Below are 23,199 nucleotides of genomic sequence, written 5' to 3'. Positions count from 1 at the left end.
GAATGCGGAACGACTCCAGTTTAGATTATTTTCATTTCTTGACTTTAACAGAAGAGTTATTTGAGGCACAAAACTTTTTCTCTCTATGTTTTCAATTTCTTCTGATATATCATCATCAGTAGTCTTACAAACTATTTCTTTGTCATTTTGAATTTTTGTCATCGTCATATATACATTTAACTGTGTAATGATTTATGTATAATTAAATTCATCAAACTCTTCCAAAATGTTTTCAGAAGATTTTTTTTGATGTTCTTACTTTTCTAACTAATTTCTATTATGGGTTGATTTTCCACATTTGTATAGATATGTCCAATATTTGAAACTTACTAGAAGCCTGATTTGATGTAGATGTAAGTATCTACTCGATAGTTACTACTATTTTCTAATTTCTATAATTTTTTCTGGAACATCATAAATATTCATGCGACTTTTCTGTTTTAATATGTTTTAACGACCACAGTTTCTACTCAAGTCTAACCTACAGGAAAAGGTTTTACAGATCAACCAAAACTAAAACAAAGGAAACAGTGTACCTACTTACATACTTATTGTCATGGTCATATCAAAGAAAAGTGTCACAAATTGAGCCAAAAGAAAACAGAAACACTTTTATTTGCTCCGTCTACAAGTAGTACTGTAGATAACACTTCAAGTTAATACTACCAAACCACAAAAGTAACATGTTTCTCTCGTGGAACAGTCGATTATATACGAAGTAACTGTCCAGTTTGTAAAAGCGAAAAAAGTGGAACACCAGAAACTTCTAACTTTCGATACTATGGTATTTCAAATAAAGAAATAGGCCCACCATTTTTTAGTTCCTATAGAAATTAAGGGTTTGCATGGTTCTGCAATTCTGGATACATGAGCTACAGCATCGCTAGTACACAACTTGCACTATTTATTACTTGTACAGAAGAATATACCGTATGAAACCAAGTCTCTTCGGATGACTTTGACAGATGGCATTGAAATGACCCCGTAATGGCACAGGGGGTCTATTCTCGAATCTCTACTAACAATGTCGACTACGACAAATGTCACTTATAATTGTGGCATACTTTTGTAAAACTGTATTCTCGAGCAGTAGTAGACACTGTTTATACGATTCGAAATTTTGACGCATGACTAAATTTGTCAACACTGGATAACGACTCTACATTATCGATAAAACAATTTTTTTGACATTTTTCTGCGGGAGTTTTGTTCTCTGTTCACTGGTTTACTAGTTTTATTTTTTACAATTTTTAGATAAATTAAAGTACTACCTATTTGACCCAAAATTTGTTAGCTGGCAATGGAGATAAAAAAGAATTGTTATAGTCAAAGCCAAAAAAACTTAGGTTTGATTCTCGCTTTTGGCGTTTTATAAACGGTGTAACCAATTCTATAAAATTGATTACCAGTTGTTTACTTCTAAATATTTTCATAAACGCGTGATCATCGAGTAGAAATGGATCATATTTCTTATGATACATCTCCTATTTTGTACCGCATCCTCTTGAACTTCTAAATTTTTCAATTGCAACAAGCATATTTACGTTCAAGTTAGCAATTTTTAATTTTCTATGACCTTCAATTATTAAATCGCATACGACAATCCAATGTCGAGTGGTATTTACCCACTCACTGCAGATTCTACCGAAAATTGTAGAGTGCGACATTCAAGAATACTCATATTCGCAAGTCGTGCAAATCTGTATCGACATTTTGGAAAGTAGTATGCGACTTGCGTTAATCGAGATTCGAGAATAGACCCCCTGGTCTTCAACTTAATAATACCAACGCACCTGATTGCTGATCATCAGCAAACGTCACAAAGTGATAGCCGAACGATGCTAGGAGTTGACTTCTTACAACAAGCGAATATTGTTGTAGACATGCCAAATAATTGCTGGCGTTTTGGTGGTTATTTTACTGTCTCTTATCCTTTCTTGGAAGAAAACCGTCCCTACCAATCTGATAATATAATCAATACGGTGCCCTCAAGAGAAAATGAAGGTTCTTTTCTGACAAGCTCAGACCGATGAAACTACTCCGTTTACAGAACATTGCATTGTCCTGACAGATAACGTACCAATAACAATGCCACCCTATCGACTCTCTGAATCAAAAAAAGAAATATTACGCAGAGCTTGACAAATTAAATGATAGAAGAATGTGATTCTCCGTACGCTGCCCTAATCGCGCCACGCGCCATTATTCCATGGCTAGAAATTGGCCTCAATGATTTGGGATCGAGGGGGACTATCCCACTTTATCCTGCCTCATCTCGTGTAGGCCTGGACAGCCTTCGTAGGTGGGCCCCATCCGTCGTCTACCCCGACCGCAAATGCGACCGGTGTAGGCGCTTTGTGGGACCTCCTTTTGTCCTGGCTGGGCCCCGCCGACTAGGGCCCTTTCTTCTGGCGCTCTTCTTGCTTCGCCGGCTCGTCTTTGTAAACCCCGGGGGTAGTGTCATGTTTATGTGTGGTATGGTTGGGTAGGGTAGTGCGGCTATGCAGCCTGGGATGCGCTTTGCTAAGGTGGTCCTTAGGCTAGCGCGGGAGGGGAGGGGTAAGGAGGGTATGGGGGGTGTGTATGTGTGTGTGTGTGTCGTTGTCTTCGTTTCTTGATCCTGGCTGTCTCTGAAACAGAAAAGGTTAGCGGGCAGGGGGGGGGTCATTGGGGTGGTCACCCAGGGTCAAAAAGTTGGTGTCTAGGTCTTTTGTGTTTGTCGGTCACGTCGGGTACGTAGTCAACGGCTTGCCTGAGGAGGGGATTGTCATGTCTAGCGGCTACGTCAAATCGTTTCTCCGCGTTTTGTCTTATTGTCTGTGTAGCGTTTGTGTATTGTAAGTCTCGTAATATGTCAGTGTTTCTTACGTACCAGGGCGCGTCGGTGGCCGTGCGGAGGGCTATGTTTTCCACAGCCTGTAATGACTTTAAGTGGCTTTTTGCCGCGTGACCCCACGCCGTGGAGGCGTAGGTTAGCTGCGGTTGAAGTACCACCTTGATAAGCGTTCGCTTATTCCTTAAACTGAGGGTGTTTCCACCTTTGAGTAAGGGATAGAGCCTAGCCCTGGTGGTCTTCGCTCGCGCCACCGTCTCCACGATGTGCGGTTTCCACGTGAGACGCTGGTCCATCGTCACGCCCAGGTATCGTGTTTGTCGATTCCAGGAGATGGGTTCCTGGGATAGTGTCAGTCTGTCAAGGTTTTGTGGGATTTTTCGTTTGGTAAAAAGGATAGCCGAACTTTTGTTGGGATTAATTTTGACTTTCCACCTGTTGCACCAGGTTTCAAGTTGGTCTAAGGAGCTTTGGAGGAGGTAGACGGAATATCTAGGATCTACGGATTGGGATGTGATTGTCAGGTCGTCGGCGTATAAGTATATGTTGGTGTTGGGGGGATGTGGGATGTCGGAGTTGTAAATGGTGTATAGGTGTGGGGACAGGACGGTGCCCTGGGGGACACCGGCCTCCATGGGACGGGTGGTGGAAAGGGAATCTTGGATTTGGATGCGGAATTTTCGGTGGTGTAGGTAGGATTTTATGAGTTTGGTAAAGGATATGGGATATTGGTTGGTGAGCATTTTCATCAGTAGGCCTTCATGCCAAACCGTATCGAAGGCCTTTGCGACGTCCAGGAAGACAGCACCAGTGTACTGTCCCCTGTTGAAGGCCGCCGTGATGTGCTCGGTAAGGCGAAGGATTTGGAGTTCAGTGGAGTGATTGGGTCGGAAGGCGAACTGCTCGTCTGGAATGACTTGCAGTTCTTGGGAGTGGGTTCTTAGACGGGTTAGGATAATTTTTTCTACCACTTTGCTCATAGCCGGGAGCAGGCTAATGGGCCGGTAGTTGGATGGGATGGTGTGATCTTTGTTGGGTTTTGGGATAAGGATTATGTTTGCTGTTTTCCAGCGGGTAGGGAAGTGTCTTAGTCTGAGTGTCGCGTTTGTTATGTTTAGTAGGGCCATGAGGCCCTTGTGTGGTAGTCGTTTAAGTGTCGTGTTATGTATATTGTCGGGTCCGGGGGCTTTTCTGTTTTTAAGTCTGCGTATTGTCAGTCTTAGTTCGTCAGGTGTTGCGGGGGGGATTATGTCATTGTCTGGCTCTCTGTCGACGCGTCGGGCCGCGCGCTCAGCCACTATCTCGAATTCCTCGTCTTCGTCGGGCAGCTGAGGCAGTCTACACTGCAGTTCCAGGCTATCGGCGAAAGCCTCGGCCTTTTCCTGGTTCGTGTAAACCACCCCCACACTACCGTGGATTGGAGGAATTTTACGGCGAGCGGTCTGTCGCAGGGCCCTCTGCGTTTTCCAGAGGCTGTTGTCTTGTGGATCCAGCGACTCCAGGTGCCTAGCCCAGTTATCCTGGGCCAGTTCATCCAGAGCCGCCTTCACCCGTCTGTTAAGTACGTTTAAGTCATGTCTGTGTCGGGGGAGGCGGGTGCGGGTGGCAAGCCGTTTCGCACGTCGTCTGTCACGTATTAAGTTTTTTATGTCATCGGGGAGGGTGCCCCGGGGGTTTGTCAGTCGGGGGACAATAGTCTCCGTCGTAGTCTGAGTCAGGGCGTTTTTAATGTCAGTCTCAAGGGAGAGGATTGCCGCCTCCAGATCATGGGTGGTTTCGATGACTGGGAGCGCCATGTTTCCTTGCATTACTGTTCGGAAACGCTCCCAGTCAGTGAACCTCCTCGTGAAGGTGCCTTCATATCTCTGTCTTCGCCCCAGATCCAGAAATATTGGATTGTGGGCGGAAGACCCTTCGTATTGGGTGGATATTTGGGCATTTAACGGTATAGATTTTAAGAGGGCAATGTCGATAACGTCGGGGCGTCCTACGGGTCCGTAATGTGTCGGTTCTGTCGGTCCGAGTATAGTCAAGTCGTCGTGTCTGTCTTGGTAATTCAGCAGGACGCGACCTCTTGTGGTCGTCGTCCCGCTGTGCCATATGGGGGACTTCGCGTTGAAGTCCCCGATGGCAATTGTCTGGGGCCAGGAAAGGATTTTGTCTAAGTCATTGTCAAGTAGTGGTAGTCTGGGTGGGTGGTAACAGGACACCACCGCAACGTCTCCATGCCGTAGCGATCTCACCGCTATCGCCACGGCCTCTGTGTTTTGAGTTTGGAGCCGCTGCAGCGGATAGTGGTCGATGCACTTCTTTACTATGAGTGCAACACCACCCCCGTTACGGTTTCTGTCATGTCTGTATATGTCATAGTCAGGGATGGAGGTACGGGATGCCTCGCTGAGGTAGGTCTCCTGGACAGCCATAACGTCTATGTTTAGACGGTTCAAGATGTCCACGAGTTCCGTTTTTTTGGCCCGGAACCCGTCAAGGTTCCAGGACGAAATTCTCAGCGAGGAGGGTTGGGAGGGCCGACGAGCCATTAGAAGTCGAATAATTTTTGCATATTCGACACCATGGTCGTCAGCTGGACGCAGAAGTCCTGAAGACGCTTTGTTGCGTCAATCAGGGCCGCCGCGCCCGGTTGGGAGGGTGTCGTGTCTGTGTGTGCGTGTGGTGAGGTGTTGTGTTTTTGTTTTTGTGTGTTTTGTGTTTTTCTGGTCATGTCAGCGTATGTGCGTCCTGGGGTTGTGTTTGGGGTGGGTAGGAGGGGCTGTCTGTGTGTTTGTGTAGTGTTTTGTGTCGTGTGTGTGTCTGTGTTTTGTGTTTTTGTGTTTTTAGCTTTGGGGTACTGAGGGCACCCCATATAGCTGGCGGGGTGTGGCCCGGCGCAATTTGCACACCTGGCGGGCGTGTCTTTGGCCTTTTTGCATACGTGCGTGCTGTGGTTTTCGCCACATTTTACGCACTTTGGCTCAGCTGTGCACCGGGTCTGGCCGTGGCCGAACCGCTGGCACCGGTGGCACTGTGTGGCAACCCGCTGCTTTCGCTGCAGCTCTACTCGAACCACGAGCGAGCAGCAGCGGGTTACCTTCAGGATGTCCTCCTGGTCCTGTGGGGCCTGAACTAGGACCAGGGGCATTTCCTGTTTATTTTGACGGCTCGCCATGCGGTGCACTATTGCGCCGGGGAACCCTTGTCTTGCGAGGTCGAGTTGGACCTCACTTGGCGAAACACCCGCAGGTATTCCGCGTATCACCACCCTCAGCGTTTTTTCTTCGCTGAGGGTGAAGGTGTGGTACTCCTCGCCTTTGTCTGTCAGTGTCTTTGTCAATAGTCTGTGGTCATTAGGTGTGTTTGGGTATATGGCTATACCGTCTTTAGTCAATTTGGCTTTTGTGTAGTTAATGTTAAGTGTCGTGAGTATTTTTTGTACTTGCGTCCACCGTTCTTGCTTTCGCAAGATTACCGGGGGGACTTGTTTGGTTTTGTCTGTCTGTTTTTGTGTGTTTTGTGGGGTATTTTGTAGGGCGCTTGTGGAGGGTGTAGGTGTCGGGGGGCGCGTGTTTGGTGTTTGTGGTCGTGTTTTGTTTGTTTTGTCTGATTTTTTAAGTCTGGGGGCTTCGTCCTCGCTAGAGGATTCCGCTGTGTGTTTTTTGCGTTTCTCTGTGCGTGTGTGTGTGGGGTGTGTGTGTGGGGGGTGTGTGTGTGTGCCTGTCTGGGGTATATTGTCTGTCATTTGTTTGTCGATAAGTTTGTCGAGTTTTTGGTGTAATTTAGTGGTGTTTTCGTCCGAAAGTTTAATTGTTTTTTGCAAATCGACGATTTGCTGTGTCATGGTTAGTATTTGTTGGTATTGTCGGGTGTTTTGTTCTGTCAGTTCGTGTATTTGTTGTTTTAGCGTCTCGTTTTCATGTTTTTGTGTTTGTAACTGTTCGTATAAATCTGTTGTGGTGGTCATGTTTTTTGGTGAAGTGGAGACTCTTGAAGAGGGTCTTTCGCTGTCTGTATCGTCCATGTATATGTATATGTTCTCCTCGTTTTCGGAGTCCGACATTGTGTACGTGTGTGTGTGCGTGCGTGTGTGTGTGTGAGGGTGTGTAAGTGTTAGTCGTGTGGGGATGCCCCCTTACGGGGGCGTACGTGTCTTTTGGTGTATTTGTCTGTCTAGTATATTGTTTGTCGGGGGTCGCAATTTTAAAGAAAAGTAATGCAAATAACTGATAAATAAGTAAAAACTTACCTGGGCATAACCCCGGCACAGGTACCTGTAACAAAGATGCCGACGGCGTCTATGCTTAAGCCGGGGATTAGGTTGGTGATTAAAAGGAAAGAAAGGGATTCTTACCAGGTAGCCTTAATAAGGCAGGTAGATCTTGCTCGTTGCAAAGCACTTCACTTCACAAACAAACACGTCTGCTCAGCTCGGCTGTTCGCTCTGAACTGAGCGGAGGCAACGAGAACTCTATAATCTCCGACCTTCCAAAACTGTGTTGAATTCCGCACGGGAGGTACGCAAGATTGAAAGGGGGGGATTGTAAGAAATACCCAACCAACTGGACATCGCTTTCCTTGGCATATGGCGCACGAGCGAGCGGGAAATGATAAGACGGCGATGATACGGACGGTTGACAGTGTTGACGTTAAATAAAAAACTTTGTCATTACTTATTACTATTAAAAATAAAGTTGTGTGAACATAAACAGCTGGTTTAACTTGACAAACCATTGCTGGTTAGGCTACCCGAACCATAACACCCCACGTTATTATAGTAACATAAGCGTTTGATGGGTCTATTTCTTATAGTAAGGAAGCTATCTCCAAAAGAACCAATACCATGACGCAAACAATGGGCCATATTTCTTGAATTTTTTCTGTTAACTAACCTTATATCATTATACTCTACGAAAGTGTTCTATCTAACGTGAAAATGTACGGAGTGTTCCATTATAAAAAAAATCTGTTTATTTTTACCCTTTTGCAATATTCGTTTTTGATTTGGACTGCGATTCTTGAATCGTTTGAAAAACAATGACTATACGAATTGATAGTTTTATCATTTTTTCTTACGGTGGTAAATGAGAAAGACAAAATATGTAACCCGCATATGTGTTCCCGTTCGAATATTCAGGAACAGAAGCCCTGATATAAAATTCAGACGCTTCAAAAAAATTCATACATAATAAATCCTGAAGGTGGAGTGCAAAATGTAATGAAATACACTGACATACCTAGCGAGGTAGTACCCATGAAAGAAACCCAATTTGTTACTTCAATATTTAGGCAACACGTTAAACATTCAAAATAAATCACAATTTTTTATACAGTTCACCACACGCACTAAGTAAACAAAACAAAATAATTGTAGAGGCGTTAAAATGTAGCTAAAGGGGGGTTACAGGTTATTCTGGCCAATAACAGATTCAGCATTTTAAAGTTTTTTGCCATTTTCAAATAACTGCTTTAAAGAGAGTATCGTGGTTACGATGTTAATTTTTTATGTGGGTGTTATTAAAATACAATTTCATATATTGGAAAGTTCCCTTCTCTTTCAAAAGGAACGCCTGTTTGTCTTAATACCTTTTTATACAAATGAGATAAGTTTAACAGCCATTATAATTATTAAGAATGTGCAAAATTTAACAAAGGAACAAATATTTAAACAATAAAATATGAATAAACCTACATAAGTTTTTCCCCAAAATTGTACTAAATTTTATAAAATTGTGCCGTGATAATTCTTGCTGTCATGACCTTTGAAAGCAGTAACAGTAAGTTACTTACCCTAAGTTTTGCTATCTTGATTAAAAACTAAAAGAAGCTATTTGAAGTTTTATTTTGCCTCCAGGCCCGTACTTACACTAGTTCTTATTTTACGGAAAAAAGACTATGTTTGTCTCTGCTGAGGCAACTCTTTTATTTTCTGTGAATAATTCTACTAGAATAAAAGGAACATAGCTCATTATGCTCTAAGTGAATTGAAAGCTGAACAAAGGAATAGAATAATAATTTAAATTGTCATGGATATACAAGGGTTCTAAAAGATATAAAAAAAAAATAAAGGAATAGAATAACTTGTGAATTGATTTTCAGTCAACGGAATGTTGATTGGATTGCCTAAGCTCGGCGGTCACATGGCTTGTAAACATTAAATACTTTAGACATATTTTGTGTAAAAGTTACATTTTTCAAAAACTTAGTCTTAGTGTAATCATAGCTGGGGTAAATATATTTTAGTTTTAGTTAACCCTAACCCAGAGATTTGGATTAGGCGTTAGAAAGTAGGTAAATATTAATTTTTGATTTTATTTTGGTTATATATGCCTACATTACCATTCCTACAATATTTACATTGGAATTTAAATAGATTAATTCATGGTAAATGGAAAATTTGAACTTGGTTGCTAGCACAGATTTTTAATATATGGCTGGACAGTGGATATGGTAAGTGCGGGAACAAGAAGGCTTCTGGACTAAACTATATTGCAATTTTTATTTTTTTACATAAATTGTTTAATTATTGATTAACATTTCCTTTCGTCTCTTTGTACCAACAGCTATCCTAAGTCATCCCTTCCTATATCCCTTAGAACATCTTCACATAGCCGTAACAGTTGTATGTGTATGCCTGATTGAATGCCATTGCAGGCAGTATGTTATATTTTGTAAAACATACCTATAATTAAAATTTTATTTAAAAAAAAACGTCTGGCACCATGTATTTTAAAAACTAAAGGCAATGAATAATGAGTAAATTATAAAAAATATTTTGTAATAACTACAATAAAAATTGATATCCACTTTCCTCTAAAACGACGCATTTTAGCGACATGCAATAAATATAAATTTTTTTTAATATAATTTTTTATAATAAAATATACCAATATATAGCAAAAACCAAAGATTGCTTCAGATATTTTTAACGGCCTCTGTTTTAAGTAAAAAGTAAGTAAAATGAAACATATGTTCATATTTGGCTATTCAAAAACCTAGCCAAGTCAAATTATGTAAAAGTTAAAAAAAAAGTAGATTATTTTAAAGAAAATAGAATTTTACTTTGAAAATTCGTAGCTTTTTAAGGAAGCAAAGTTGTACTAAAGTAACTTGATTTAAATAGGTGTTTTTACCCATGGAGACTACTGTTAGGCCCATTTGCTTCATAACACCCTGTATATTTTACACCTTTAAAATAGACACTAGAATAATACTTGGATTTGAGCCGAGACAGGGACAGGACAAATGCCTGGAGTACAAAGAAAAGCCGCACTTCGCTTTTGCAATTTATTAAGACAAGCCAACTTGAGGGTGAGCTTATTGGAAAAGAGTTTCCATGAACCATACTTGAAACTAATCTGACCTGTTGTATTCACAATAGTTATAATAGCACATTCAACAACCCCTAGGTTTGCTAACACCAGTACGGTTATCATGAAAATATCCAGGCCTCACCCATACTATAATTATACCCATATAATTATTTTATAAGCACTATATAGTCTTCTCATATCACTCGTCAGTAGCATCAATATCAATATAAAAAATATAAACGTTTAATTCATGTTTATGTATTTTTTATTTAATTTTAATTTAATTTAATGGAACAAGCAGTAGAGATATTAAGAAAATTACCAAAACATAAAATATTTATTAAATACATCAATTAACAATAACCTAAGACTTTTTCAAAGATTCCAAGGGAACAATTTTTAAATCACTTCCTCCATCACTATGCAATGTTAATCCCATCTCATTAAGTACCTCGGAGCTAACAGTACCTTCCTGATATAAACTGGCAATAATTTTTTGATTTTCTTCATTATTATCACAAAGGTTCCTTACCGCCAGAATTGACCATTGTACAATAACTATTAAATATAAGGAAAATATATTGAATACTATAACACAAATATAATCGACCTATTATTTGATAATATAAAAAAAGGATACAAGGATTTCTTGCATCCATATTACAACAATCTAATATCACAGGTATTAACTCAGCAGTTCTGGCCTGAAAGAGAGAAAACATTCAACAAGGTCTGCAAAAATATAGAAGTTCTCAGTTCGCTCAAAAGCATATAATATATACAAAATATGTTTTTGACTACTATATTTGAAGGTACAATTTTATCATACATATTTGAGAAATGTAAAATCCTGAAACTCGGACTCCTGTGGCTCACACCAAATATGTTGCATATTTGCCAGACTAAAACTAACTAAAACTAAACTACACTTATGTTATTTTATAACAGGATTATAGTTATATAGATGGAATAGATTAATCTCTAATAGTAACGAAGAGTTTACCATAGGCTCAATATGTATAACAGATTCTGTTAACCCTAGTCAACCAAGTCTTTGTCTAATACATTACGTTTTTGACATTCCCTTTTGACCATATTTTCGTTACTATTAGAGATTTACCTATGAAATCTTATCCCTGTAATCCTGAGAAAGAGCTCCATCCAAATATGTAAAAATGTACTGAGTGTTTCATTAAACTGCTTCCAAAAACTGCTTCTATAATATTTTTCTAATTGCAAAAATTAAAGAGATAAGTGATAAAATATTACATAAATATCACTGTAGGCACACAGCTATCAGTTCATTTTGCTTACTATATTGTATCTGTCGAATGTAAGTGATTTCAGTCTTTCTTGAATATTGTTATAATTGAACTCTATTTTAATTCAGTGGCTAAAAATACTGTATAGTCTTACTCTGTTTTTACATTGAAACTTTTCTAGACACTTCAAACAGAAACAGTTTAATTTAGGAAAATAGTTGAAATAAATGATTAATGATGAGAAATGATGATGATGGTAGCGAAGTGTCTTTATTAAACCCGTCCGATTGCTGGCCTGATAATACCTGAATCCTTTCAATAAAATAAGTTTTACTGTGCTGTATTAAACAGCTATTAATTGGCAGCAATAGACTCGTGAAAATTAAAGTGGTCATACTTCAATAAGGATATTTTGGAGACAGTTTTCTAATGCTTACATAGAGAACTTTCATGAAAAATGAGTTTTGAATATATAAAAATTAAAATGGGAGTTGACAACTCTAAATTTTGAAAAAGGATTGTACATATATCATATAAAATATATTTTTTTTTTTTCATAATCAACTGATAGATAAAAACTGGCATTTTTTAAATTTTCCAGAAATTTAAATTTTCTTTGTAATTAAGTATAGCTTTTTAGGTTTTAATTTTTGATACCTACTAAGGTGGGTCGCACACTGGAGCAACAGGCAATAAGCAATAAGCAACTAGCGATAGACAACGGGAAATAATATTGTACATTTGTCTCACATCAAAGCAACATAAATCAAATTATCCCTAACAGTTCCCCCAATAATAGCAAGTCCCCATAGGAGTTGAGAAATCAGAGAGAAAAGATTATTTTTTGAAGGAAGAAAATGCTTTACCTATATAACAAGATATGTGTAATATGTATAGACACACTATATAATATATTTGAATAAATTAAAATTAAAAAATTGAAGTATTTACCAAAATCATTCATTTCATTTGCAATTGCTGCCAATGCCTTTTCTTTCATCTATCTTTTGCTATAATCTGTAGGATTATATCATAAATACATGGGTATTTTTCGACGATTTTGACAAATTTAAAATTCGCTATAGGATCATCTAGCATTTTTCGAATATTATTGCTTGAATGTTACTTCGAAAATGAAACAATCAACATGCAGGTTTATCACTGGCAATATAAATCGCCGAATTTAAGCAACTTGTTTTTACAGGCAACATCGCATTGCTTCAGTGTGCGGAACAACATCTGATCTTTAATGTATTGTAAAAAGGTGATAACATTGTGTATTGCTAGTTGCGTATTGCTTATTGCCCGTTGCTCCAGTGTGCGACCCCGCTAACTTTTTATTTGTCAAGATTCATAAAACTGTAACTATCTCTGTAAGCCTAAAAATAATCTCCTAAAAAAGATATCATTATAAAAATATGACCACTTTAATTTCCACCAGCTCTACCACTGATTGTGACAATGAGCAACTACACAGTTTTTGCAATGTAATGAATATGTAATATTATGCAATAACAAGATTACATAAGCTATACTTCAATATGTTAAGGACAGTTTGGTATTTCAAGCTGAATTATTCAATATAAATATCTGCAATACACGGACATGTGCTCTAAAATTATTTGGAATTTTTGCAATTAATATTACTAATAATTACTGGCAAACACCAAAACGGTTAGGCTATATTGGTATCAGAACATAAAGGCATAGAAGGAAGTATATAAACTTGAACCAAAGGGATCTGATTCTGTTTTCCGAAGGCCAGAGCCAGCACTTGACATTCCTTCAAAAAAGGAGATGAGCTCATAAAAAAACGTTATGATTACTGGAACTAAAGATCAGAACAGATGCGAACGAAGAAACCATTAGATGTTCCCTCCCAGAAGAGAACAAAACAAATGAAATATGGGCATGCATACCATCAAACTAAGAGAGATTGTTGGATTTTTAACGGAACACTGTTCACTATCTACAACAATAAAATACTAAAAAATTTAGTTCGTTTGAGTTACGACTGAGAAGATAGGTTTTTCATATACTGGGTGAAAGTGAGGGCTTTACACACCTGAGATTTGACCCCCTTATTAATTTTTTCTTAAATACACTGGAATTAAGGGAATATGTCCTGTACAAAAGGCAAAAGTCTACTAAACAAATAAATAGATAATGGGAAGCACAATAGCACGAAAATGGCCATAGTGCTTCGGAACTCTTGGGAAAACTGACACACAGGTTTAGGAAAAAAAGAAATAAATTAAAATAATACACAAAGCTCCCCTTTGAAAATAAATAACATTTTCAATGACTGAACATTATTCTCATATTATCCCACAATGTTCTTTTTTAGACGTCGGTTTACTTAACTACTAAAACCTTGCAGTTACTGCTCAAGTAATCATCTTATAATACAACAAACTGGAATTGATTTATTACAATTATATAGTCTAGCCAATGTTGTACCATACACAGGGTGGTTGAGATTTTAAACAGGAAACTGCCTGGAGATAAAACAAATAATTTTAAGCAAAAAGTTTCATGTCATCATGGGTTGTAGAACTCAGAAACAAACATTGCATTTTCTGAAATATCTCTGACAAAGTTTAACGTAGATTGTAGATATATGGTGTCAGTAGGTACCTCTAACAACCTTACAATTTTGCTACTGAGTGTTCTGTGAATCTGACTAGTGCTTTTCATTACCAATGCCAAGAACAAGCCATTTTAGAGTTTTTTGATTGCAAAATGAGATTACCAGATTTCAGTAAAATGAAAATGACTCTAATTCTAATTCATTCTACAAACAATTTATGGAAATTTTTTGTTAAAAATGCAATTTTATACACAAGGTAATATGTAAAATTTAAAATAATTTTGAATATTTTTTCGGGGCTGCACTTTTACAAAATTAAAAACTTCTATGCCAATGATTTTTTGAACATTTGAACACATGAATTTGTATTTAAAATTGTATTTCTAACAAAAAATTCCCACAACTATTTTTATAGAATGAATAGTTTATACAAACATGTTCTTTGAAAAAATGAAAGTCTAATTCGTTTGAAAATGCTATTGGTAATTAAAAGCACTAATTAAATTTGCATATTACTCAATTGCAGTGAAATTTTTAAATTCTTAGCTTATTCACTTAAAAATACACCTGCTCAATGAGAAGAATCCAATTAAAGAGCACAGAAGGGCGAACCCTACAAACATAGTACAATAAAAAAAGAAAAGAAAATCAATAAAAATTTAAGGAATAGGCAAAAACGCAAATAATAAATAGGCAAAATTACAATATATGTATAACTAACCAAATATATTATATATATGACAAACAGACTTATGTTTGAAATAATTCCTTAATATTACGTACAGAGGTATAAAAAATAACACTTTGATTGTTACACCTATAAAGACCACTAAATATTTATAACTGTTCAAGCAGTAAGTGTTGCGAGTAGCCTATAGGAGGATATATATTTGTAGTAATGTATATTAGCATCTTCATAATACAAATATTCGATTGCATTCCTCATTCTGCTTTAGATGTATATTGAATCAGGTATTCATATAGTCAACACTTGTGTAAAGCATATCTTATAGTTTATGCGTGTTATTACTTCTTTAAGTTAAAGTTCCATTCCGTGTGGTGAGGATTTTATTAATGTGGTAGATTTATATAGACTCAAATGTATGTTTCTTTTCCTTTATGTACAAATATACTGCTGTAGTTTTTGTTCAGGTTGTTCTTATGTTACTTTTTTTTAACCGCTTGCCAAATACTTATAAAAATGTGAACTTTGTTACTTACTAGCATTAATAATACATAATTATTTTAAATTAACTCAAATAACTTTAGGAAGGTAAAAAAAACAATAAATTTGTTATGAATCAAAAATTCATATAAGTGGGTCATTTTAACGTGCAGTCTCTTTTCTCAATGTTTCAGTTGTTTTTATGAATTTGTAAGTACTGGGTGTCGATTTGATATCTTAGGACTGTCCAAGATTTGGTTGGAATGATGATAATGTATATTGATGAATATACATTAATTCACTGTGATTGCGTTACAAGGGAGTAGCTTTTTACATTAACAAGGAAATTAAGTTTCGACAAATTCAACCGCTAGGTCTGCTACCTTACCTTGCAATATTTATTTATCTCTGTGTATAAACGGATATGCTTGGGAACGGGGTACAGACCTCCTAAAATGAGTGTTTAAATGAATTGGAAAATTATTTAATTATCAGTTACATTTCAGAATATGATTATGCAATATGCAGGGGTGATTTTAATGTTAACTTCTTGGATAAAGATAGTTCTGACTTTAAATAAATACTTGTTTAAATAAATATAATCTTTCCCAGTTGATTACTAGTTCCATTCGTATAAAACCTAATTCTAGTACTCTCACTGATTATATCATACTTAACTAACAACACTCATATGTCTGATACTGAGGTCATAAATATGGATGACATTTCTGATCATTGTAAAATAAAAATTAGTAAAACTAAATTTGATCCAAAATTTATTATTAAGGTCCGAGATTACAAGCATTTTCATTAAAACAATTTTATTTATGATTTAAACTCTTGTTGACTTTGAATTCTATATAATTTTGAAGATGTTAAATGCCATGATAGAATTCTTCAATGATAACATTCTTAAAATTTTCAATATGCATACCCCATATAAAGCTATTCGTGTTACTATATTACCTGCATCTTCGTTAACTGATAATGTAAAACTCATGAAGAAATAATGTGATAAATGTTTCTTAAAATATAGGCGATATAAAACTGATCGTAATTGGAACGATTATAAAGATATGAGAAAATATGTTAACCATTCGATTAAATTAGAAAAATGGGCATATTTTAGGTCTATTTACAAAACCGAGACAAAAAAATTTTGGGACGGGTTGTGTTATTTAAATATATATATATATATATATAAAAATATGAACATCCACTGATATATTAGATACTACAGTAGTGAAAAGTTTTTTTTGTGAACTAGGCATCTAGTAACTATAATTTAGAAATCTTGAACAAATATATTGATAGTAGGCATCCTGATGCGGTCGCAGATTTTGTGTTTGGTAAAGTTTATCCTGGCGAAGTTAATGTCATATTACATGGTCTCAAATCCAATGCAGTGGGGTCTTATAATATTAATTTAAATATGATTGATCTGATATTTCCAGATTTAACTATCTATTTCGTGTACATCATAAATCAAATGTTTAGTTCAGGGAGTTTTTCCTGACCTTTGGAAAAGAGCAATGTTTTGCCCGTACCTACTGAATGTAGTCACTTTAGACCAATTAGGGGCCATCCATAAATTACGTCACACGAATTTTAGGACTTTTGAACCCCTCCCCCGTCCTTGTCACAGGTTGTCACATTTTTATAATCCCCCCCTCCTGATGTGACGTCACATATTTTTTAAATTTAAGCATGTATTTAAAAATAATCGAGAGAAAACAGCTATTTTCATTATTTACTTTTTTTATTAAATAATCTAATAAAATCAACATAAAGTCCAATATTTTAGATAACCGAAAAAACAAACGACTAGTTAAAAAACAATAAACGACTAATTATGTTAATTATAGATAAAAAAACTTAATTATCTAGTGTCCATGGACTTTGGACCCACTCTTTTATATAGCTATTACTGGTAAATCAGGCACTTCATGTTCGAGAATGCTAAATTATTAATAAATATAGATCAAGTTCGTAGATTTTTATAGTTTTTTATTCACATCTAAATTTCGCGTTTTAGTATTTTAAATTTTAACATGTGACGTCACAAAACTTTTGACCCCCCCTGCCCCTTGTCACACATTGTCACATTTCGGTGATACCCTCCCTCCCCATTTAAGTGTGACGTAATTTATGGATGACCCCTTAGTATATTATCTACTTTATCTAAGGTCCTAGAAAAAGTAGTATATAATCAACTAAATTGATGTTTTGTTCACACTGATATCCTTCCTGCAATTCAGTCCAATTTTCGAACAAACCATGGTACAATTAGTGCCTTGTTAAATATATCAGATGATATTATCAGAGCTAATGATGAAAAGAAGAATAGTGTTATTTAGTACAACTAGATTTTACCAAGATGTTTCAGGCAAATACTTTGGTATTGATGGCAGTGCATTGATGTTGATGCAGAACTACTTACATAACAGATATTAACAAGTCGTGTCTCATAGTGAATTTTCCAGTTATATTTAGGGGTTCCGCAGGGTAGTATTTTAGGACCGCTGTTCAATATTTATATATCTGATGACCAAGTTTCAGTCCAACATGACTCAAAAATGAAGTAGGTATTCTACAACCCATGTTCATATGAAACTTTTTAATGAAAATAATTCAGTCTATCACTTGGCAAAGTGTCTGGATTAAAATTTAGACCAGCTTGTAAATAAAATGTAACAGCGACATTGCAGTAAACTTTCAGGACTAATTCTTCTTGTCAAACAAACAAAAGAGCTAGAGTAACATTTTGATCTATTCAAATGATCCTTTCAAACATTACATGTGAAAATTCCTCATAGTAGCTACTTACACATAAAATTGAAATAAAAAGGACCCGAGATCTGAATATTTAAAAAAATTTTATTTTACCTCATAAAAAATATTCTTTTACAGGAATGGATAGAGTATTCCCAATTAAAATTTTCATGCAAGCTGTTAAATTCTTCACTTTTTTTCTTAGAATGTGCCCGAGTAAAAATCCCGAAACCATTACAGTAGGGTTTTTTTTGGCAGAATTTAGACACAAAATAACAAAAATTGATGTTAAAATACAAAGAACAACCACTGGCTAAGTTGACATTATTATTGTGCCAGAGCCCTTAGGACTTATCTAAATTTAATTACTTAACGTTAATTTCTTCTTTTTCAGAGGATACAGTTCTGAAAAGTTTGTTGCAATATTGGCGTTACACCCTGAATTATATAAATAGTACTGGTTTGAAACTGTTCTTATACTTTACCAAATTTTGCATGTCTTCATTTTTCCAACAAAGATTTCCAATAAGCCTGACCAAATCTGTTTTAAAACCAAATGCTGGATGTTCATTCAGTCCACTGTTTACTCCAAATTCAGTTAATTTTTGTATAGGAGTAAAACAATTGTCATTTTCTTTTCCTAATTTATGAATATTAATTAGTAACACACCAGCATTTATAAGAATATTTCTATTACTCTGTATTTTCTTAAGATAATCTTCATTACTAGAAAGAGACGATAGAATTTCTAGTAAAAGTGACACTTCATAAGCTTTTAATTTGTTCTCTTCTTTTTCTGATATATAAAAAATTGTACTAGCAATTTTCAAAAATTCGTCTATGAATATCTTCTGTACATTTATTGGAAGACAGTAGGATCTTTTTTGGAACTCCATATTCTTTAAAATTTCCAATATTGTTATTTTATTTTCAGTTTTAATATCCTGATATATATTCCAAAAATTATCATTAGATATACTATTTTCTAAGAAAAAAATTAAGAACTCATTTTCCGAATTATTGTAGTACAGGTTTAATACAGTATCAATTAATTCGATGTCATTAATAGGTTGTAGTAAAGAAATATAATAAATTAAAGCAGAGCTTTCATATGTGTTTATATTTGTCTGTAAACATTTCTTAACTCTCTCATAAAATAAAATGAATATTTTCTCTGTTGTCTGTTTATTTGAAGATACCAAATTAGTAAGAAACTGTAAAAGTACTTTCAAACAAATATTTTTTACATCTAGTTCAATAATCAAAGAGAAAAGTAAATCTACAGTGTTCAAAATAATTGTTTCTTCGAGGATATATTGCTGCGATATTAAATTTGAAGTACAATTCCTTAAAAACCTTAAAATTTCTGTTATTGCTTCTAAAACTTCCACATCATAATTTTGTAATCTATTTGCAAGTATTTTAAGCCATTCATCTAAAAAATTAAACACCTCCTTGGAAGCTGATATTCTGAAAATTAAAAACAATAATGAGTTAAGTATTCAGTACTTAGAGAAAAATGATAATAGTCCCACAAATATTTTGTTAATTTATAAGGTAAAACTAAAATGAGAATATATTTTTAATGAACACCAATTTTAAAAATTAATAACATAATTTAGATTGATTTATATAATTCAATACAGTAGAGTCCCAATTATGCAAGGTAAATAAGATTTTTTTCTTATTTAAAAAATATTCTTTGTACCTATTTTGTGCAAATATATAATATTTCAAATAAAAGAAATGGTTATTAAACTCAGTTCAGATTCAGACGTGAAAGCATAGGCTAAAAAACGGTGAGAAAACTCCATTGCATAATTCAAATAATATGGTGTTTAAATAACCAGAAACTTGGATGATCTGGCCCCTTTCCAATAATAATTAAAGACTAATCCATATCTCAGATAAACGAGAAGTTCCACTATATTTGAAATTGCAGTAAAAGTAAGGTACATAAATTAGTAATAAACTGTTGATCATTTACTTTTTTTTTTTCATATTACAATTGACTCAAACATGTCAATGATAATAGATATAGCTCTAGTTTCTGTTAAGATCTGAAATAACAACTGACAGTAGTATAAATGAAAATGGTGATATTTTCAAAAAGAAGCATTTCGAAAATCAAAATTAAATTGGGGTTTGCCAAATTTTGAAACCTCAAAAAGGGTTGCACATATATTTTAAGTTTTAAATACTAAAATTTTGTGATTTCAAAGTACAACCCATAGGTATCAACATACTATTAACTGTTATTTTTTCTCTGTAAAATTACCACAAAAAATTCAAATTATTTAAATTAGTACCGTCAACTGGGGTGATGTTGTACAGTAGGGGTGAAGGTGGTCAAACGGTAGTGTTAAGAAAAGCTCCCTACTCGGTAGGTGGGGGGTTAACGTTTAACTGAGTTGGCGGCAGTAATCGTGAAACAACATATTCTGTTACTCTTGGAACACGGTGTGAGTATGAAGGGCGGAGGTAAGTGAGTCTGTTACTTACGAAAATATTGTATGAAATTTTGACATTTTCATAAATTTGTTCTTATAACTACTGTAGCTACGATGTGGCTGGTGGTATATCAAACTTTTTGTCTGGTGAGTTGCACTATTGTATGAGTACTAGTCATGGAAATTTTCAATTATATTTTTGCAAAAATAGTGGAGTGGGAGAATTTTTACACTGTTGTATTATTCTAGGTGAAGTTGGACACCCCAAAGAATGCCTCTAAAATATAGAAAACTGCTTGGCATAAAGGCGAATTGTAATTACCCTACCAGAAATTTGGAAATGGCAGTAAAAAAAAAGTGAAAAATAAGATTTCATGAAGTGTCAGGGCTGCAGACGAAAAGTGGAATGTTCCAAAATCAACACTTCACAATCACATTAAAGGAATTAAATACTTATGGGGGTGAAACAGTTTTAAGACCAGATGAAGAAAAAATGGTGAGTGAAGGGATTATGAGGGTGGCCTAGTGGAACTTTCCACTGAGTATTAGAGATATAAAATTAATAGTTAAAAGCTACTTTGATCGTAGCCGCAAAATCATAAAAATTTTTAACATGAATCTTCCGGGTGATGATTGGGTAAAAAATTTTCTGGGACAGCATCAGGAATTTACAGTCAGATTGGCACAAAATATGAAACGTGCGAGAGCTGAAGTACAAGTGGATATAATAAACAGTTATTTTGACAAACTTTATCAAGCCCTAGAAAATGTCCCACCCGAAAACATCATAAATTATGACGAAACCAAGTTACCAGTTATTACAAAAAGGGGCTCTAAACAGTGCGATAGGGTGATGAATACATCAAAAACATGCATATCCGTTATGGTAGCTGCGGCAGCTTCAGGCTCTCTTCTTCTGCCATACATAGTTTATAAAGCCCAACACTTATACCCTACTTGGATCGAAAATGGCCCTCCTGGTGCTGTTTATAATCATAGCAAGACTGGTTGCTTCGACCAGTTCGGCTTTGAAGATTGGTTTCATAAAGTAGTGTTGCCTTATTTTTCCAAACATTCGGAAAAATAATTGTAATCGGGACAATTGTCAAGCCACATTTCAGTTGAAGTGATCAACAAATGTAAAGAACATGATAGATCCTTCATACTGCTCTCACCTTATGCTACCCGCCTCTGCCAGCCCTTGGATGTCGCTTACGTCAGGCTACTGAAGGAATCCTGGCGCTCTGTCTTGCGAAATTGGAAAATGACACACAGAGGCGTTTTCTAGAAGAGCTATTTTCCAAATCTATTGTATCAGACATTCAAAAAAGTTGAACTAAATTCTGCCAAGAATATTAAGTCAGGTTTTGCAGCTGCGGGATCATACCTCCCGATCGTGAAAGGGTCCTCAAGAAATTGGCGGATTATACACCAACCCACAACACAGAAAAATGGACGAACTCATTTATCAACTTTTTTTAAAGAAAACATAGTGTCTTCTGCCAAAAACATAAAGGCTAGAGGTAAAAGGCTGAAAATCGTCTCCGGAAGTGTCACATTTTGTGATAATAGAGTAGAACACTCAGAATCTGATGAAGAACTATGGGAGGAAGAAAACAGTAACGATGCTGTGGAAATAAATCATTATGACCAAAATAACGAACAAGGTCAAAGTAGATGTAATATTGGACAATAATTAATAATGAGAATGAATTTGAGTGCAACCAATTCATCCTTGTACAATTTCAATCTACAATGAGAAATTTAAATTTTGTAGGAAATATTGAATTCGTTGAGGGAAACTCTATGGAAGTAAATTTCTTAAAAAAAAAAATCTGACAAAATGGGAATTTATTTTGTATATCCAGATGTCTCTGATAAAGCTCTGGTATTAAATGAAGAAATCCTACGCTTATTAAAAAACCCCATAAATTTAAGAAGAAACCGTTTCGTCTTCGATGAGAAACTTGACTATACTGGAATAGGTTAAAAAGTTTTTTAGTTGTAAATAAGTTTTTAAAGAATATTAAATATTTTTTTGTTATATTTTTATAAGAAATTTAAATTTTGTTAATGACTGATAGTTTTAATAAAGGTTTAATACACATTTTTCAAACTCTATAAATTTATTTTAAAGTAAAACTGAAAGAATTAGTTTTTAAAAAACAATTTTATGTCCAACTTGGGCAATAGACCGTTTCGTAGCTGGATTTCCATTGTTTAAAGCTGTGCCCTACGTCACCCCTTTCTGCCGAGTGAAGTTGGACAACTGTTATCAAAAATATATAAAAAACTAAAAACTAAATACAAATTTTAATTATACCACACAATAGAATACACCTTGGTCTACCTACATGATTTTTTTCAGAATTTTTGACATATCAGACCCAGAAATAGAGTAAAATAATCGAAAAATTCGTCCACCACCACCCCCGTTAACGATACAATAAGGATTTGAAGGTGATTTAAGAAAAAAAATAAACAGTTTGCACAAATTATTTTTAAGTGTACTTACTTTTTTGGAGATGCACTATTAATCCATTCTATTTTAGAAGCATCCTTTAAATGTCCCATAAATTCTCTCAAATTGCACTGTTTTATGTTTGTAATTAATTCTGAGTTTAAGTTAATTATTTGTTCCGTCTCTTTCACTGCTACACAAAACAAACGTTTTTTATCCATTATAGTCACAGTTTTTCATAGAAAATATAGTACTACTATATTTTCTATGACAGTTTTTGGATAATTTAATTTTTGAGGTTAGAGCAAAATGTAACATGTTTCTATGGTGACATGTGACCATCATAGATCTAATATCTAATC

At 35.4% G+C, this 23,199-nt stretch overlaps 1 protein-coding gene across 2 annotated transcripts; it reads right to left on the bottom strand.

The window, feature by feature from the left end:
• Positions 1 to 10,460: 10,460 nt before the first annotated feature.
• Positions 10,461 to 23,149, bottom strand: LOC108915680 (ataxin-10). Of its 2 annotated transcripts, XM_018721779.2 has the most exons (5): positions 22,892 to 23,147; positions 18,624 to 19,396; positions 18,412 to 18,566; positions 10,778 to 10,841; positions 10,461 to 10,695 (listed from the first exon to the last, which is right to left on the bottom strand). In XM_018721779.2, exons 1-5 carry the CDS (start codon positions 23,056 to 23,058, stop codon positions 10,502 to 10,504), a joined length of 1,353 nt encoding a protein of 450 aa, XP_018577295.1. In that variant the 5' UTR covers positions 23,059 to 23,147; the 3' UTR covers positions 10,461 to 10,501. The 2 variants fall into 2 exon arrangements, with proteins under 2 accessions (XP_018577295.1, XP_018577294.1); XM_018721778.1 differs by having other exon boundaries at positions 18,412 to 19,396; positions 22,892 to 23,149.
• Positions 23,150 to 23,199: the final 50 nt, after the last annotated feature.

Source organism: Anoplophora glabripennis, unplaced genomic scaffold (assembly GCF_000390285.2).
Source record: "Anoplophora glabripennis isolate ALB-LARVAE unplaced genomic scaffold, Agla_2.0 scaffold1407, whole genome shotgun sequence".
Classification (NCBI taxonomy): Eukaryota; Metazoa; Arthropoda; class Insecta; order Coleoptera; family Cerambycidae; genus Anoplophora; species Anoplophora glabripennis.
Note: the sequence above shows the minus strand (reverse complement) of the source record. Positions and strands in the feature narration are given on the sequence as shown.